Below are 18,727 nucleotides of genomic sequence, written 5' to 3'. Positions count from 1 at the left end.
CCACACCATCCACAGACACAGCACACACACTGCGCACTTGATGCCCGGCCATGTGGAACCTGTTTGGCCAGTTTCGTAGATTTTGTTTTCCAAGTCATGATTTTGATTTGTGTTTCATCTAAACCCTGTTCATTCATCTGCCAATCTTTGCACACAACACAACAATGTCTACGCCAATGTCTAGTCCAATGTTGAAGGAACAGCTGCTCACGCTGGATAATCCCGTCTTCTGTTGTTATCTATTTTGGGCCACTGTGCTGGTTGTGAAAATGCTGCTAATGTCGCTGCTAACGGCGCTGCAGCGTTTTCGCTACAAGGTGAGTCCACAAACAACACAACAAATTGTATTCCACCTTCTCAATGACATCCACACATCATCCACAGCTGCTGGGCTTGCTGCCTTTGGGGCTGCGGCGCAAGGTACAAAAATGCATTCCACATATTCCATCGCATAACAAAAATTCAAATAGTTGTTAATGCTTTTCTGCTTGCAGATATTCCCCAACGAAGAGGATCTGTTTTTCAAGAACATCGAAGTGCAGTTCGACGATCCACATGTGGAACGCGTTCGCAGGTATGCCAGACATGATATAAAGTCAGTTGTGTGGACTTTGCTCTATCTCTTTTTTTCTCTACATAGAGCCCATCGCAATGACATGGAAAACATTCTGCCATATTTCATTATGGGTTTGATCTATCTGAGCACCGATCCCAATCCCACGGTGGCCTGCAATTTATTCCGCGTTGCCGCCGTTGCACGCATCCTTCATACGCTCGTCTATGCCGTGTATCCAGTGCCGCAGCCATCGCGCATTTTGGCCTTTGCCACCATGTTGCTGATTACGTTCTACATGGCCGCCGTTGTGGCCTTGCGTACGCTTAGCTTTATTTAATTAGAGTATTAAATAGTAAAAACAACATACACACACACGCACGCACACGCACATAGATTTGGATAGTTTAAGTAAAGGCGCGTTAAACAACATGCCGACGACGTCACAGTTTTACCGGTTTCATCAGGGTTGCACACACATGTATGTAAGCTAGGGCTGTAGTACAACTTACAATAAAATGCAGTATACTAAAGTACGTTATTGACGTCATAGTTGCCACTGACAGTCAACTGCAGCGCAGTGCTGTCCTGACGTCACAATAGCAAAGTTGATCGGCAAAGCAGCAGTTAACGTCACAATTGCACAGCGCTGACGTAGCAGTTGCCAATTACACGGCTGCAGTCAAATGCAAGCCTTACGTCACAGCCGCAAAGCGTTGTATACCTTACATAGTAATCGCACCTTGACAAGATTGTTATACATTAATAAGTAAACAAATAGAATTGCGCTTTTTTGGTTCAACAATTTTGGTTTCTATTTTTCCTCTTCGTTTAAATTAACTAAAATTAGCTTGAGATAGCAAAACAAATAAAAAAACATCGCGAAGAGAGAGAGAAAGAGATATACATGTATTAATTATTTAGCCGCATCTTCTCCCCCGTGACGACTGAAATATTCCTTCTAAGTACACCGCGCGACGCCTTTCCCACGCTCAGTCGACCAATTAGATTTTGAATCCCTGGTCTCGCATACATTGTTTATGCGCCTCGATGAGTTTCGTGCAGTTTTCCTCGCCATTTTCCACAATGCTACAAAAAACAAGAGATGCATTCAATATGTATATGTAGTTGCGTCATGTGGCACGGTGTCAAAATTGCACACTCACCATTGGTCACGTGCACGTTTCGTCTCGGGACAAGCGCAGCATGCCTTGCATTTCGGTTTATCGCCGGCGGCAGCGGTATCCGTAACTTTGGCTGCAGTCGCTGCGGCGGTTTCCACAACTCCGACTCCATGTGATGTGTTGCTGCCCATTGTGTTGTGTTGTTTTGCGAATCGAATTGATGAATGACTAGCACTAGAAATAACACTCTCACTGTTCACTGCTGATTAGATATGTGTTGTTTATGTAATAAAAAACACTTACCAGTTTCAAAATATGTGAGAAATATTTCACCACATTCTATTTATTTCAAGTTCACACAACAGTGTGCCCGAACTATACTACGATAAAAATGGAATTTCACGCTGTGAAAAATACCAAAATACAACATTGCACCCATGCGTTTATCGAAATAACTATCGGAATGTACAAAACACAAAATGTGGGTTTGTTTATGTAAATTTATTTTTGTATATTTGTATTTTAAGCGGTTTCCATTTCCTGTCCAGATGCCTGCGGCTCTTTCAGCCTTTGCAGCATATTAAACGAAACCAAATCTAGCTTTAAATGTTGCACACTCAATGCGCTGCCATCCCAATCGAAGAGCATCTTGAATTTCAACGGATCGCAGAGATTTAGCATTTCTGTTTGAAAAAAAAACAATACATCAATTGAATATTAAAATATATTATGGTTAAATGCTGCTCACCCATGCCACCGCTCTGGTACTCATTGCGTTCCCTTTCCAGCGTAATCTTGATGACATCCTGACGTGCAGCATGTTGATTTGCCCGATGCTTGCCAATGGATTGTTTCAGTGCGATTTGTTCGAGCTCTTCGTCGAAACGCTTCAGGTACAACGCAATAAGGTCTTCGAATTCCTGTGGTGTTAGCGGCGTTGTGCGTCCCTCATCGATTTGGCCCAGGAACCAGCTCAGCTTCTCGCCCATAATGTTGCTTTTGATTGCATGCCCCATGCGTGTTTTGTGTTTGTTGTTTTGCCTGCGTGCTTTTTTACCCAACGCCTTGGTTTTGCGGCTGTTGGGATGCTTGCATTTCTCTAGCTCCTTGCGTAAGTTTGCCTATTAAACACATAATAAATTCATTATTTATTTGTGTAGCATTTTTAGCAACAAACTTACCATCGTCGCAGCGACCACGTTTATATTGTTTGGTTTGTGCAACAGCTGTGCGCACTTATCGATATCGTTCACGACCACTTGATGTCTATCGTTATCACATATACTTTTGCATTTATCGCTGGCTTTACAATAGATGGCGCCAAAAGGCAATACAACAAAAACAAAACGATCGACTGCCACAACAGCTGGCTAATGCAAAACAAACTGAATTTGCTTAGAACGCGGCCGCAATTACACGCGATAAGGTCGATCGTTTGTTGCTGAGTTGCTGATTTTCGTACGCATTTAAAGCAGCCGCAAATTAACAGGTATTTCAATGCAAATTCTATTTGCTATTGTTAATCAATTTACATTGACATGCTTTATTACATTTCCGTTTGCAGAGCAAATTATGGCAATGGCAACACACTTGCTACGCAATGGCAGCACATTTTGGCTGCGTCGCACAAAACCCATCGCTGTGAGTAACATATGCTTTTAAAGTAATTGCAAAATGTGGCCAATGCACTCCACATGTTGCGCACGCAAATTAGTAAATAGTTAAAAATAATAATTAATAGCAAAACAAAGTTTGTGGCATTCCATTCCGTTATTATGTAACAGCAGAGTGCTGGGTGTGCGTGTGTGTGCGAGCGAGCGCGCAACACAGCAGCAACAGGTGTGACAGAGAGGCAGCGCGCCAAACGCGCGCTGTTTCTGCAATTCGCCGCTTGGCTTTTCGCATGCGATCGATTGCCACAAGATGGCGCTGCTTTGGCTCGCGAAATTTGCATTTTCAAAAATGTGTTCTGTTCTTTGCAATGTTTTACGTTGTTTTATGCACATTAGGTGCTGGTGTTAAAGTCTATTATAACTATAAAAGATTTATGTAGCAGATAGTAGCAAGTAAATTATTATTATATGTCAATTTGCATTAAAAATATAGAATATATATAAACATATCAGTTCGCCTGCCCATCTGTCCGCATCTCAAGAGATTTTTCATTGAATTTTGTATTTGTTAGCTGTCGCGTTGCTTGCATTTAACGAGCTGCCTGGACAAGAAGGTAGCCTTCAATCTCAGCGACATTGGCGAAGGCATTCGCGAGGTGACGGTCAAGGAATGGTTCGTTAAGGTGGGCGACACCGTCGAACAGTTTGACAATCTCTGCGAGGTGCAATCGGACAAGGCATCGGTGACCATAACCAGTCGCTACGACGGCAAGATCATCAAGATCTTTCACAGCATTGATGAGCTGGCGCTGGTTGGAAAACCCTTGCTGGAATTCGAGGTAGCCGACGAAGAAGAGGACAACGATGATGCCTCCTCCGATTCCAGTTCCAGTTCGAGTTCTAGCTCCGACAGCGATGCGGAAAAGCAGCAAGCAGCTGCCGTTGGTGGACGGATTATAACACCAGCAACGCCAGCTGTGCGTCGCTTGGCCAAGGAGCATCAATTGGACTTGGCTAAGGTGACGCCAACTGGTAAAAATGGGCGTGTGCTCAAGGGTGATGTGTTGGAATTCTTGGGTCAAGTGCCACCCGGCACAAATGTGCCACATCCCAGCAATGTAGCCAAGCAGACAGTTGTTACTGTTGCTCCTGCTTCACCTCCTCCGAAAGTTGCTCCAGCGGATCGCGTCGAGGTGCTCAAGGGAGTGCGCAAGGCAATGCTCAAGTCCATGAGCGAGTCGCTGGTGAGTCGGTCACTTTGAATCCCCTTTGCAAGCACTTAAAGCACTCTAATGAATCATTTGCATCTTACAGAAAATTCCGCATTTCGCTTACAGCGATGAGATCGACATGTCCAAGCTGATCCAGTTCCGCACTCAACTCCAGGCAGCTGCCGCAGAGCAGGGCGTGCCCAAGCTCACCTTTATGCCCTTCTGCATTAAGGCCGCCAGCATTGCGCTGTCCAAGTATCCGATTGTCAACAGCTCGCTCGATTTGGCCAGCGAATCCATCATCTACAAGGGATCGCACAATATTAGCGTCGCCATCGATACGCCGCATGGTTTGGTGGTGCCCAACATTAAGAATTGTCAGGCGAAGAACATCATTGAGATTGCCAAGGATCTGAATGCGCTCGTCGAGCGCGGACGCACTGGCTCCTTGACGCCTACGGACTTTGCCGATGGCACCTTTTCGCTCTCCAACATTGGCATCGTAAGCTCACAAAAAATAAGTTTATTTCCCAAAGGGATAGCGAAGGAGCGTAGGAAAGTCTTAAGTGTAGTAGAGTTTTAGTAGAGAATAGAACAGAAAGCTCTGTCTGTCCGAATAATACGTGTAGTAGAGTCTTAATAAGCCGAAAGCTCTGTCTGTCCGCTTCTTGACGTCTGCGGACTTTAATGATGACACCTTTTCATACTTAAACTGTTTATTTCTAGGAGAGTCTTAAGTGTAGTAGTCTGAATAGAAAAGAGTAGAAAGCTCTGTCTGTCCGAAACTTAAGTGTTGAAGTGTCTTAACATAAAGCTTTAAGCTCTGTCTGTCCGAATCTTAAGTGTAGTAGAGTCTTAATAAGCAGAAAGCTCTGTCTGTCCGCTTCTTGACGCCTGAGAACTTTGCTGATGACACCTTTTCATACATAAATTGTTTATTTCTAGGAGAATCTTAGGTGTAGTAGTCTGAATATAAAAGAGTAGAAAGCTCTGTTTGTCCATATCTTAAGCGTTGAAGTGTCTTAGCAGAAAGCCTTAAGCTCTGTCTATAGGAATCTTAAGTCTTAATAGAGCAGAGATCAGAAAGCTCTGTCTGTCCGAATATTAAGGGACAGATAGCAAATTCAAATTTAAGAATATAGTTTAGTCAAATATTAATTATAATTATAATTATAATTAAGTATAACTTATCTTAAGTTTTAAGTGTAATAGATAGAGTCTTAATAGAAAAGAACAGAAAGCTCTGTCCGTCCGAATATTAAGAGTAGTAGCGTAGAGGGCAGAAAGCTCTGTCAGTCCGCTTATGCTATATACAATGAATATGCCAAAGATTATCGAAAGCTAAACTTATCAAAAACTTGTAGATAATATTCGATATTCTCTGAAGAAAGCTCGAATTTAAGTATATAATTTTACCACCTTGTAGTTAGTCAAACAACATATTTATTTAATTACCGATCTTAAATTTAAGTGAAAAGTGAAAGCTCTGCTTGTGCGCTTAATAATTTAAAAGATTCTGAGAGTTCCACAGCAATTGGAAGTTAGACAAGCAATAGTTACTGTAGTTTGGTATATTTTAAGAATAATACCTTAATTTGAATTTGATACTATATTAATATACCACTTATAGTCTTTGGAATGTTTTTAGTATTTTTGTAATATAAAATGTAGCTTAGATTCTGAAAGTTTCAATTTGTAAAATGCTATTCCTAAGTTCATTTGGTTTTCTACTTCTCACACCTACATATATTTCTGCACTCTTCTTTACCGTACAGTCTTACTATATATCGATCTCTCTCCTTTTCGTTATTTATTTCACAGGTCGGTGGCACTTATACGCATCCTTGCATCATGGCACCTCAGGTGGCAATCGGAGCAATGGGACGCACGAAGGCGGTGCCGCGTTTCAATGATCGCGATGAGGTGATCAAGGCGCACATCATGAGTGTAAGCTGGTCGGCGGATCATCGTGTCATCGATGGCGTTACCATGGCCAGTTTCTCGAATGTGTGGAAACAACATCTGGAGCAGCCGGCGCTCTTTATGCTCCACTGAGCACGATTTCCACGATTTTCCGAGGCTCACCTCGATCAACTGATCAACGGTTAAGGCTGTTTTCTAATGCATTTATTTACAACAAGCTTTGCTTACTCTTCTCCTTCTCCCCCCCCCTTATTTTGAAGTGTGTTTTGGCCATGTGACGCGCTCTTCCTAAAAACTTCCAGAACGTGCATTTATATAGCAGACAAAGCTCGAGCTTTTGTCTACTTAGCTTTAAGCTTCAGCGCACATCGGCTGGTCACACTGTCCCAAACTTTATCCTTTTTTTTTGTTGTTTTAAAATCAAAAATTTGTTTATTCAAGTGTTAAATGTGTAGTCTTTATCATACAGTGCAACTGTATTCTTTTTTGTCATAGATTTTAATAATAATATTGAATATGTATTTGATGTAATCTGTAATCTTGTTGTATACGGCTGTCCAATAAACATCCGATGGTTTAAACAGAACTTTTGTATCCTTTGTTTGCCTCTCTTACCGGCTTATCAATCACCTTATCAATCATGGCTGATTGACTGTTTGATCAAAAGAGCTTTTCAGGCGGAGCTTTAAAACTCAGTCATAGAATGAGTGTTTAAAAGAGATTGTAATACATTTTTGATGTAATTCGTAATCTTGTTGCTTTAGACTGTCTAATCACTTTATTAATAATGATTGACTGATTAAACTGCAGAGCTTTTGAGTATATGGAGATCACATACCAACGAGCTTTAAAGCTTAGCCATGGGATGATTGTTTAAAAGAGATTATAATAAAATGAAGAATGTTTTTGTATGTAGACTTTTGAAATTTATTCGATAAAGAGAGCTATAGTTTAATATACAATGTTATGTATATAACATTCTTTATCTATAGCTTTATTATTAATATGTTTAAGTAGATATCAAGATTGGTCTGCACTTTTGATTTTATATTATAAAATCACACCCATTTGTAATTTATAATAACATTTTGAACGAAAGTGTTCTAAAAAAATAACGAGAGTTAATATATTTATATGTATTTTATGATTTCAAACAATTAAATAATAATAAATAATAAAAATATGTATATAAAGCATTACTTATAGTTTTTTTAATTTGATTTCTTATGTGGTATATTTTGCACTCTTTGGCATATTTTGAATGTAGTACTGGTATATTTTGTACTCTGTGGTATATTTAGAATGCATTTTCTACCATGCAAATATACCAAACAAAGCCTTTGGTATATGTGTAGTACTTTTTGGTATATTGATTTGATATATTTTAAAGAATAATACCGCGTTTTGAATGTAGTTGTATATCAATATACAAAATACGGCATTTGGTATATTTTTAGTATTTTGCGGTATATAAATTTGGTATATTTATTTCGAATATAATAGTATATCAATATACCAAATACGGCACTCTATATTTTTTTTTAGTATTTTGCGCTATATTAGTTCGGTATATTTTTTCGAACAATACTAAATTTGGAATGTAATACTTTATAGATATACCAAACGTAGCCTTCGGTATATTTTAGTATTTTGCGGTATATTAAATCTGTATTTTTTAAGAATAATACCGGACTGTTTTTCTCTAATTAAAAATAGGTAGCAGGTATCGCACAGTCGATCACATTCGACTGTAGCTTTCTTGCTTGTTTTAAATATTCATACATAAATATTAAAGAGAAATTTTTTCGTGGGCTCATATGTTATATTATCTAAGAGAAAGGGTTTATCAAAAATGATTATTAAATATTTGTAAATATGGTCTATAGAAAAATGTTGAACACATCCAACAAAAAGCAATATATGAAAAAGATGTTGGTGTAATTTGATTTTTGTATTTTCAAGGAAGTTTACACATACTTTTTATTTTCCGTTCGCTGTTTTACATGTAGATTTAAGTAATGTGCTCGCAAGCGTGTGAGATTGAAGGCCACAACATTGTCAACACAACTGCAAATTCCTGTGGAAATGCAATATCAACTTTAATATAAATTTCTTTAGCATACTTTTCAGCGTTGCTGCTGTTCAATAATTGCGGGCTTAAGCTAACGGAAAAAAGTTCTACATACACAAATATGCAGCATACATGACAAAATACACGCGCGTACACACACAAGTGAATGTGTGTGTGTAAGTGTGTGTATAACGCATTTATTAATATAAATACATTTCGGCTTTGCCTTTTTTCCCGTTTTTCTTTTTTTTTTTGTATGCTTAACTCAATTTGACACACACACATACATATGTATGTACATAGAGATGAAGCATTATTGGAACGCACGTGGCTGGCAGCTGGCAGCTGGCATGCGCTGTGTGCTGTGCTGTGCTGTGTGCGAATCCAACAAGTGCGGCATGGAAAATGTTCTTGCATGGAAAAGACGCGCGCGCTCGACCTTCCATTCACCACCATTCCCCATTTCCATTTTGCATTCCAGTCTAACAACGGGCAGCGCGTATAGGAATTTACGTGCCCAACACACACACACACACACATACAGATAGAGGAACGTAACTCAACACTGTGAAATTGACCACAGCGAAGCCCGCGTCCTGGATGCGAGTTGTGTTGTGTTGTGTTGATTAGTCAGAAAGCATTTTCAGTTACACCACGGCCAGCGCGCAGCTCAGACGTTTGAAGCGCCAGCCAGCATTAGTTTGCACTAAAGACGCCAGGTGGAGCCACCAGCTGCACTTTTTTTGTTTTTTGGTTTTTTCGCTGACCGTGGCAAGAACACAACAAAAAAAGAAACAGTAAAGTTAGATTACAACAAAAAAAAAACATAAATAATATGTACATTTAAATTATTAAACAAGTAACAGTAAATGTACCACAAACAAAAAACAAATGTAAAGCAATAACTACAAATTGCTAATCGCGTATTTTTTGCGTGTGTGTGTGTGTGGTTGTGTGTGTGACGCGTGCTTTAAACATTTTTTTGCGGCAATGCAGCGCAACAATTGTAAATCGAAAATGTTGACGCATTGAGCCAACAACAACAACTTAATAGTCGAAAGCAATAGAAGAAGAAGAAGCGCAACTACAGCGACACAACTACAACTCAAAGCGACAAGTAAGTACAAAAAAAGACCAAAAACAAATTTTACTATTAGCGCGTATGCTGGAATGCGAGTGTGTGTGTGTATATATGTGCGTATGTATGCGTGTGTGTGAGTATGGTTGTGTGTTTAACAGGCCAATCAAGCACGCATACGCAGGCAGGCAAATGCGAGTGTCTCTGTATGTGTGTGTGTGTGTATATACAACAACAGCGCTCGCAGCTTTGGTATCGACACATTCATTGCTGCTTCTGCCTTGACGCTGCTGACTGCGCTGCTAACTCCGCTGCCTTGACGCTGTTTTTGCTGTTGCTTTTGTTGCTGCTCTACGCTGCTGTTTTCGCTACTGCTGACTGCGCTGCCTTGGAACTGCCTTCGCGCTGTTTTTGCTGCTGCTCTTCCTTGCTGTTATTCTGTTTCGCTGCTGCTGACTGCGCTGCTTTTGCTGTTGCCCTTCACTGATTTTGCTGCTGCTCTTCGCTGCTGTTATTCTGTTGTAGTGCTGCTGACTGCGCTGCTTTCGCGTTGTTCTTGTTGTTGCTGCTCTTCGCTGGTGTTATTCTGCTTCGCTTCTGCTGACTGTGCTGCTTTCGCGCTGTCTTTGTTGCTTCTTTTCGCCGCTACGCTGTTTTTGCTACTGCTGTTTCTTTGTGTTGTTGCTGTCTTTTTCTGCCATTGCACATGTTGTTGTTATTGTGTTTTTTTCCTTGCTGCCGCTGACTGCGCTGCTTTTGACGCCACTTTTGTCGTTGTCGTTGTTGTTGTTGTTATTGTGCTGCTTTTTACTCCACTCTTGTTGTTGTTTTTATTGTGCTTTGCGCTGCTTTTGACGCCACGCTGCTTCTGCTGCTGCTGCTGCTTAACGATTTTTCCAGTGACCTTGTTGCGTACGCGGTCGTTCGTTGCGCGTATTTGTGTGTGTGTGTGTGTGTAAATCGTTCATTTGCCCGACTAACTCTCGCATACGCATATGTCAGTGTGTGTGTGTGTGTGGTTGCTGCTTAGCCTTGTCGAAAGCCACCTCAGCTCTATCCACCTCACCTGCCTTTGATATTTTTGGCCAGCTTGGAAGTCGCGCAGTGTCCAATGATATTTCTTTCTTTTTTTTGTCTCCGTTGTCGTTTTTTTTTTCGTAGCATACTTTTAAATTGTAAATGTGTTTACTCGTGTGTGTGTGTGTGTGTGTTTGCTTTGTGCTTTTGCGTTTGCTTTTGGGCTGGTGTTTGCCTTTGTTATACTCATTTCCAATGAATATTGAATGCAGCAAAATTATGCTGCTATTTTTCTGTGTGTGTGTTTGTGTCTGTGTGTGTGTTGGGGCATTAATTGAAATTGCTCATCACATTTCAGCTGCCTCTTTCCGCTTCCCTCTTCGCTCTCTCTCTCTCTCTTTCTCCCTCTGCTACTCTCTTTGTGTTTGTATTTGATAAGCGTCGTCGTCATTTTGTGGCCTTGATGTTGTTGCTTGATTTCCATTTTGTCGTTGCTCGCTGCTCGTTTTTCTGTCATTTTTCGCATTTGAGTTTGCATATACTTTTTCTTCTTCTTTTTTGGTGGACTGTCTTTGACCAACATCATCAACATTATCATAGCGAACGCAGAACGCATTGCATTTGCCGAGCCTTTTATTGATTTTATGCCTCAGCAGCCAACAACAACTGAGGCACGTGCAACAACAACAGCAACAACAACAAGTCATTCACACCATTTCAAGGGTCGGGCACTCAACACACATACACACGTATACACACATATACACATATGTGGAGACATGTGTAAAACGAGTCACACTACGTCAAATTAATTGAAAAACGCAATGTCCCCAAGGGAGCGAATGAGACTGAGAGGAGGGAAAGGGAAAGGCAAAGGGAGGGAGGGCGAGACATTGCCCCATCACTCGAGTTCATAAGCAAGTGGCACACACACACACACGCATTTACAACCACATTCCCTCATTCACATCTCACATCTTTAAACAGCTTGAGGTTGCAGCTGATTTAACGTTGCATACTTTTGTGCTGCACTTAAGCAACCAACAGACAGGAGGAGAGGAGAGGAGAGGAGAGGGAAATAATCGTGAAAGGCAGGCAGTAAAAATAGCCAGAGCAGCAAGCACTGAAGCAGGAGCTAAGAAGAGGAAGAGAACTATCCAGGCAGCTACTTGATAAGAATGCGCCTCATATTTTTCAATTTTAAGCCATAAAGCTTATTTCTCTAAAGCTCCTTATGCCGCAAGTAGCACAAAATGCGCTTTTCGTTTTTAGTATACAAAATATACATATGTATATGTGTATGAATTGACGAGTGGAGCTACTTAGTTGGCATTTCAGTTTCCCTCGACATATATTTTGTATGGAAATGGCATAAATTTAGTTCAAGTTATTTAAGAAATAGTTCTGAATGCTAAATTAAGTCTACTTAGTTGCTTTGGCTGACAATTTGGTATATTTGGACCACTATGGTATATTTTGATTGTAGTACTTTATAACATTTGGTATATTTTGAATATTGTTACGGTATATTATTCGGTGTATTTTATGAATAATACCACATTTTCAAGATAGTTCTTTATTAATATACCAAATATAGAATTTGGTATATTTTCGGTATTTTTGTGGTATATTATTTGGTATACGGTCAAGTGTGCTCGACTGTGAGTAAAAGCAAAACAGTGCGGTATTATTTTTTAAAATATACCAAATTACTATATCACAAATATATTAAAAATATTCTATTAATGGCTTTATTTGGTATAACGGTATAGTTTTACATTGAAAATGCGGTATTGTTGTTAAATTATACCAAAATACTATACCTCTAAAATACTAAAAACATACCAAAGTCTGTATTTAGTATACTAATATAGTACTGTCCTCAAAATATGCCATAAAGATTGAGATTTAGCAGATTGTTAGCCAAATCAATTAAAATCCGATTGGAGTATTTCTTAATTCTAAAATTTGTAGCCGATCGCAATCAAAGCAGGAATAATAAATGCTGTATTTATTATCGTTTGTACCCAAACTTCAAAATTACGACTTTTATTGATTTGTGGGGATGAAAATAGGCGTGACCAACATTTGAAACAAACTTGACTTGCTTACCAAAAAAGTATAATATAAATTTTAGCTATATAGTATCTCTTATAGTCTCTAAGATTATTATAGATAATAATATTAAATTTTGCTGTCCTTAAATCGAGCAAGTCAAAGTTCAAAGTCTGATGTGGTGCACATATATTTTGTAAAATTTCTTTTGTTTGTCGCAATTTGTGTGCTTGCAAAAGTTGAAAGACCCGAAAGGCGCAGCAGCGTATTCCCACGTCGTTTCTAACTGCAAGTCACGCTCTGTTTCGCTGTCGCATTGTCGCATTTCTTTGGCTCCTCTTCGTCGTGTTCTTGCTCTTGTTCTTCTGCTTTGTTGTCGTTCTCGTTGTTGTCTTCATATTCCCCACGCGCAGTTGCTTTTCGTGCATTCGTGTTTTATTGTTATGCTTATTGTGACATATTTCCCATTTTCTTTTTTTTATGGTTGCAGTTTTTGCTCTATTTTCTATTGCTTGTTCTTCTTCTCTTCATTTATTTGCTGCTGTTTCCGCCTTCTTTTGCTGGCATTCTTCTGTTTCTTCTGCTTTCTGCTTGAGTGCTATGTGTGTCATCATTCATTCGATTCTTGACTACGACAACAACTTATGCAACAAGCGAAATTTTAACAACAATGACTGCAAAAAAAAAAAAAAGGATTTTCATCAACTGATTGCATTCAGTGAGACAGTGAAGAGAATCAGTTAACAAATTGGTGAAAGCTTTGGGAATTCAAGACTATGTTTTGAGTGAAACATTTGCGAATGTGAAAAGAATAAGTTAAAGGAATTGGTGAAAGGTTTGAAAATTAAAGATTGAGTTTTAAGTAAAATATTTGCCTAAAGACACGAGTGTGAAGAGAATCAGATAATGAATTGATAAATAGTTTGAAATGTTTGACAAAAGCTGCGAGTGATTCTTTTTGTGAAAATATTCTCAGTGAATAAATTCTAATAAACCTTGGAATAGAATATTTGAATACCAGCAACTCTACAAAATTATTACACCAACTTTTTATATGTTTTTAATATTGTTCTTTTTTTTCTTAATGTCCAACTCCCATTACCATAATTTTTATGCTTAATATTTGAATTGTATTATTTTTTTTTCATTTAGTCTTCAGTTTCTTATACAATTTTATATACTAAAAATTCCAAAAAAAAATGTTTTCAGCAATATTTTAAAATATGTGTTTCTTTCTTTCTTAATGACAAACTCTTCAGATTCTTAAAATTCTTTGGAAATGTTGCAACTACTACGTATACTTAATATTTGAATTGTTTAATTTAATGTCTTCAGTTTTTCAGTTGACTTTATTATTATTATCACAAATGACAAAATTTAGCAATCTTGTACATTCCAGAAGCTTCGAAATTGAAATTTGTATGACAATATTACGTATACTTAATATTTGTATTACTGGTTATTAAGTGCGTTCAGTGTCTCTATTTACATTTCTCATTAATATTGTACATATTCTGTCAATCTTGGAAATGGAATAAGTTCTAAAAACATTTTTTCCATTCTTACGTATACTTAATATTTGTAGAGATTTTCGTTAGGCCTTCAACTGCTGCTCAATTTGCTTTTGCAGTCAGCTGTCTACCTTATTTATATTTCATTATAGACACAATTGGGGTAATCTAGAAAATGAAATAAGTTATACAATAAATCTCTTTAATTTTTGCGTATACATAATATTTGTATAATTGTTGCACAATTTAGTTATTTGCGGATACTTAATATTTGTATAATTTTTATATTATGGTTTATGATAAGATTGGAAATAATATAATTAAAAGAGGCCAAAAGCTTAAATTGAAATGGGAAATAATTTGGATTTTTGTGATTTTACGTATACTTAATATTTGTATCATTTTTATATGGCTTAATTCGCTTAGAATTATTTGAAATAATTTTCTGTTTTTTACTTTTTCTTAATATTTCTGATTCAAACTCTAACCTCGAAATATTCTAGTTGCAATCTGGCAATGTTTTGCCTTGCGTATACTTAATATATCATTAAATTTCAGTTTACAGCTTTTATGCTCGACTGGCAATTTGTTAGTCATTAGCTGTTAAAATCCCCAAGCATTGACCTTCACGCAGATGGCATTTAGAGTAGAGTGATGAAAGTGCTATCTACTATATAATTATGGGTTAAGATGATGCTGTTGTGAAATTGGAAACTATATAAACTATATCAATCAAATGGCTTTAATTTATGGCCTCATTCGAGGCGGAAAACACTTGAAGTGCGGCCAACTGCGTGGGGTTATATTTTCCTTTTTTTTTTGTTCTTCCTTTTATTCTCTCTTTTTATTGAATTCCTTTTGGCGTGCGGATGATTTCATAAGCAAACGCGCTCAGCATTTTTATCGTTGTTATTATTGTTGTTGTTGTTGTTGCTGGTTAATGACAGTTTCAGCTTCATCGTCAGCATCAGCATCAGCTTGTTTGCTATTTTTAACGAGGCAAGACAATTGCTGGGCTGCTGTTGATGTCGCTTCGTCTCCGTCTCTGATGTCATAATGCCAAAGCACTTCAACTGCGTTGGCGTTTGGACTAAAACTAGAACTAGAAAGAGAGAGCGAGAGAAAGAGAGAGAGAGAGAAAGAGAGCGAGACAGCTGATGATGGCTCGCCATTAGATGAAATTGATGGTTGCAAAGTTGCTCTCGATGTTTCTGCTGTGCGTTTCGCCATTTTGGCATTTCAGTCTTGTCCCAGCTAATGCAGCTGCAAATGGACCATTTGGGGGCATGCAAAGGGGGGAGGGAAGCGGGAGGAACACAGCGCAGCCTTGACACGATTAGCCGTGACACATGTGCCACGTCTTTGGCAAAAAAAAAACTGGACCACAGCGAACAAAGTGAAGCACACTTTCAGCCTTCAGTGCACTAATATAGTGGGGAAAAAAACTTTTGTTCTTGTTCGTTTGCTGCTCTAATGAAAATTGTCAGACTTGAAGGCTAAGCACGCAGTTGCATGTTGCCAGCAATTCCCTTTTCTTTTTTTATACCAACTACCCATAAAGTAGATGGGGATTATAACTTGTAACAGGGAGAGGAAGGCATCTCCGATCCTTTAAAGTTGAAATATTCTGAGTCAGCTACAACATTTGAGACTATATAACCATATTCATTTGTCTGTCTGTCTGTCTGTCCGTCCGTATGAACTCGTAGATCTCAGCGACTATAAGAGATGGAGCTATAGTTTATTTTCGACAGCACTTGCACATCATGTTTGTTACAAATTTTAGCCACGTCCTTTTCCGTTCCCTTAAAACGAAAAAATCTAATAACAAGCGTAATTTTGAAGCTAGAGAATTTTGGTATAAACTATGATTCCTGAGATTAGATATGAATTGTAAAATTTATTTAACAAATGTTTTGTTTGACAAGTTGATATATTTTTGGACTCTAGGGTATATTTTGAATGCAGTCCTATATTAATATACCAAATATTGCCTTTCGGTATATTTTAAATGTAGTACTAAAGCAATATACCAAATATAGGTTGTGGTATATTTTAAGGTTTTTGACTGTATAACAATTTGGTATATTTTAAGAATAATAATATCGCATTTTGAATGTACTACTAAGAGAATATACCAAATATATCTTTCGGGATATTTTAGTATTTTTGTCTGTATTGCTATATCAATATACTAAATGTGACCTATAATACATCTTAGTATTCTGGCGGTATATTATTTTTGGTATATTTTAAGAATGATACCGTAATCTAAATGTAGTATTCAGTATTTCAGTATTTGTTGTAGTATATTAATACGGTATATTTATATGGAATGATACCGCATTTTGAATGTGATACTACATAGATACCAAATAAACTCAATTATATACTTTTGTGGTATATTTTTAGAATAATACCGCACTGTTTTATGGTATTCATAATTGGTATCTCATAGTCGTGCACACTCGACTTTAAAATTCGTACTTGTTTCTGCTTTTTTTGCATCAACCCCCTAAGCTGCAAGTAAAATGTTGTTGTTTTGACTTTGTCGACGTAGCTGCTGCTATTTTGTTGTCCTTGAGACTCGCTTCATAAGCTCGTCGTCAACTCAAGTTGTCAAGGACTCATCTGCTGTGCTGCAGCAACTCCTCCTCTGCCTCCCCTACTCTCGTTCCCTCCTTTTTTTTTCTCACTTCCCCTTCTAAGCTCTTCTGCTTTGCCTGTCAATCGAGCGAAATGAACTTGCTGTCATCGCACCGCAAGGCACATTTGCATTTTCCCATTTTACTTTAATTTCCTCCCCTTTCTCCGATTGATTTGTGCGCGTGACGTCAATGCAATTGGCTCTTTTTTTTTTTTTGTATTTTTTGTGTGTGAAGCAAAACCTAACTTGCATCTTCTTCATGTTCTCTGCTCTCGGCAAGGTCATTAGCAGGCCACTGACTTGATTTGACGACTCCTTAGCGATTGATTTGCTTTCGCCAGTTCGTTGATTTATTGACTTTTCACTCGTTTCCATTCGATTCGATTCGATTCGATTCGCTGCATTTTTGATGACCTCGCGGTTTGATAACATGACCGTCGTCATGTGGCAACCGATGAAGCGATGTTTGACCTTTGCCATGCGATTAAAGCCAACCAACGTCCATCAACGTCAATTTGTATGCTGCTGCTTAATGACTTTTTCACATTGACTTGCGCAAATTGGCGCTTTGATTAAACCAAAGCCAAAGCCAAAGCGAACTCACAGATTGTTCGTAGTGAGTTGCGTATGAAATAGGAATAACGATTTTTTATGTGTAAAGTATTGGAGTAAAATGTGAAGAGAGTGAGAAACAAAGACTGATTTCATAGCTTATGTTGAATAATACTTTTTCTTTTCTATATATGAAAAGTTGTTGTAGTTGTTGTCTTGATTAGCTGAAAGACACTTTTGAAGTGAGAGAAATTTGTGCATTTGTTTTTAGTGTATGAATATTCTAGTTGAGTAATATAATAACAGATTTCTGGAATTATTAGTTAAATGTTGAATTTATGCTGCCGAAAGATGCCAAAAATTAAAAAAAAAAAATGTTGATTTTGGTATTGAAGAATGCCAAACTAAAAGCTATTTTCCAAGTTGTAATATAACACAAAATAGAAGTAGTTAGTGACTGACTTCCCATAGTTGAAGACCTGTTGATGCTACTTCAGCATTATCAAGAAAGGAATGTAAGAGATACATTTGAAATAAAATTACTATTTATACCAAAAATTAAGTATACGTTTGATTAAAATCATTGCAAGCATTAAATAAAGACTTCAACTGGAATACATTTTGAAGAGAACATTCTCATTGTAAAAAAAATTGTGAGCACAAGCAGCGATTAGAAAAAAACTTTTAAGTCGACCAAAATATTAAGTATACGTACGAGTAAAATCATTGCCAGATTGTGTTTCAGTCTTAGTTGAGGCTGGAAAACATTAGATAAAGACATTAAGTGAAATATTTCGAAGAGAACATTCACATTGTAAATGAAAAGTTAAACACAAACAAAAAAGAAACAAATATAAACTTAAAATATACGTATACGTATACGTTAGAGTAAAATCATTGGCAGACTGTATTCCAGTCTTAAGCTGAAGGCTGGAAAGCATTACATAAAGATCTTAAATGGAATATTTCGAGCAGAATATTCGAATTGTAAAGCAAAAAGTGAACACAATAAACTTTAAATTGAAGAAAAAATTAAGTATACGTATGAGTAATATAATATCATTGCCAGTCAGCATTCCAGTCTTATTTAAGACGTTAGATAAAGCCCTAAACTGGAATATTTGAAAGAGAAAAGCAAAAAGTGAACACAAGCAGCGATTATTGTTTAAACGGCATTCAGTCGGGGTAAATAAATCATTTTACTTACTATATACGAAAATCCTGTTGTTTGCTGTTGCCTGTTGCCCATTCAATCGAGATGATCATCTTTGGGTTGAATTATGCAAATGCTTGCGATTGAATAGTTGCGATTAGAGTGAGCACTAAACTAAGTGGAGGTTAAGAGTTTTAAAAGCATGCGCTCCGGGGCAAC

General features: G+C 37.8%; 5 protein-coding genes across 16 annotated transcripts in view; 3 read left to right on the top strand and 2 right to left on the bottom strand.

Moving 5' to 3' along the window:
* The first annotated feature begins 1 nt into the window (after position 1).
* LOC133847489 (microsomal glutathione S-transferase 1) lies at positions 2–1,934 on the top strand. 2 transcript variants are annotated; one of them, XM_062282580.1, is made up of 4 exons: positions 2–317; positions 385–420; positions 495–574; positions 641–1,934. In XM_062282580.1, exons 1-4 carry the CDS (start codon positions 165–167, stop codon positions 891–893), a joined length of 522 nt encoding a protein of 173 aa, XP_062138564.1. In that variant the 5' UTR covers positions 2–164; the 3' UTR covers positions 894–1,934. The 2 variants fall into 2 exon arrangements, with proteins under 2 accessions (XP_062138564.1, XP_062138565.1); XM_062282581.1 differs by lacking the exon at positions 385–420 and having other exon boundaries at positions 5–317.
* LOC133847491 (cytochrome c oxidase copper chaperone) lies at positions 1,367–2,099 on the bottom strand. 2 transcript variants are annotated; one of them, XM_062282587.1, is made up of 3 exons: positions 1,981–2,099; positions 1,720–1,911; positions 1,367–1,642 (listed from the first exon to the last, which is right to left on the bottom strand). In XM_062282587.1, the coding sequence occupies exons 2-3, from the start codon at positions 1,866–1,868 to the stop codon at positions 1,558–1,560; spliced, it is 234 nt and encodes a 77-aa protein (XP_062138571.1). In that variant the 5' UTR covers positions 1,869–1,911; positions 1,981–2,099; the 3' UTR covers positions 1,367–1,557. The 2 variants fall into 2 exon arrangements, with proteins under 2 accessions (XP_062138571.1, XP_062138570.1); XM_062282586.1 differs by having other exon boundaries at positions 1,401–1,642; positions 1,720–1,929; positions 1,981–2,092.
* Positions 2,100–2,159: 60 nt separating this feature from the next.
* On the bottom strand, positions 2,160–2,962 carry LOC133847492 (translation machinery-associated protein 16 homolog). The gene is made up of 3 exons (XM_062282588.1): positions 2,859–2,962; positions 2,426–2,798; positions 2,160–2,360 (listed from the first exon to the last, which is right to left on the bottom strand). The coding sequence occupies exons 1-3, from the start codon at positions 2,859–2,861 to the stop codon at positions 2,200–2,202; spliced, it is 537 nt and encodes a 178-aa protein (XP_062138572.1). The 5' UTR covers positions 2,862–2,962; the 3' UTR covers positions 2,160–2,199.
* Positions 2,963–3,004: 42 nt separating this feature from the next.
* On the top strand, positions 3,005–7,010 carry LOC133847488 (lipoamide acyltransferase component of branched-chain alpha-keto acid dehydrogenase complex, mitochondrial). The gene is made up of 5 exons (XM_062282579.1): positions 3,005–3,166; positions 3,242–3,318; positions 3,863–4,534; positions 4,605–5,003; positions 6,323–7,010. The coding sequence occupies exons 2-5, from the start codon at positions 3,250–3,252 to the stop codon at positions 6,554–6,556; spliced, it is 1,374 nt and encodes a 457-aa protein (XP_062138563.1). The 5' UTR covers positions 3,005–3,166; positions 3,242–3,249; the 3' UTR covers positions 6,557–7,010.
* A 2,308-nt stretch (positions 7,011–9,318) lies between these two features.
* Positions 9,319–18,727, top strand: part of LOC133849072 (MAP kinase-activating death domain protein) — a 34,485-nt gene continuing 25,076 nt past the window's right edge. For all 10 annotated transcript variants that reach the window (XM_062284929.1, XM_062284928.1, XM_062284926.1 and 7 more), the window contains exon 1: positions 9,319–9,612. The gene's annotated coding sequence lies outside the window, so the exon portion shown is untranslated. The remainder of the gene's footprint in view (positions 9,613–18,727) is intronic.

This window comes from Drosophila sulfurigaster, chromosome X (assembly GCF_023558435.1).
Source record: "Drosophila sulfurigaster albostrigata strain 15112-1811.04 chromosome X, ASM2355843v2, whole genome shotgun sequence".
NCBI lineage: Eukaryota > Metazoa > Arthropoda > Insecta > Diptera > Drosophilidae > Drosophila > Drosophila sulfurigaster.
Note: the sequence above shows the minus strand (reverse complement) of the source record. Positions and strands in the feature narration are given on the sequence as shown.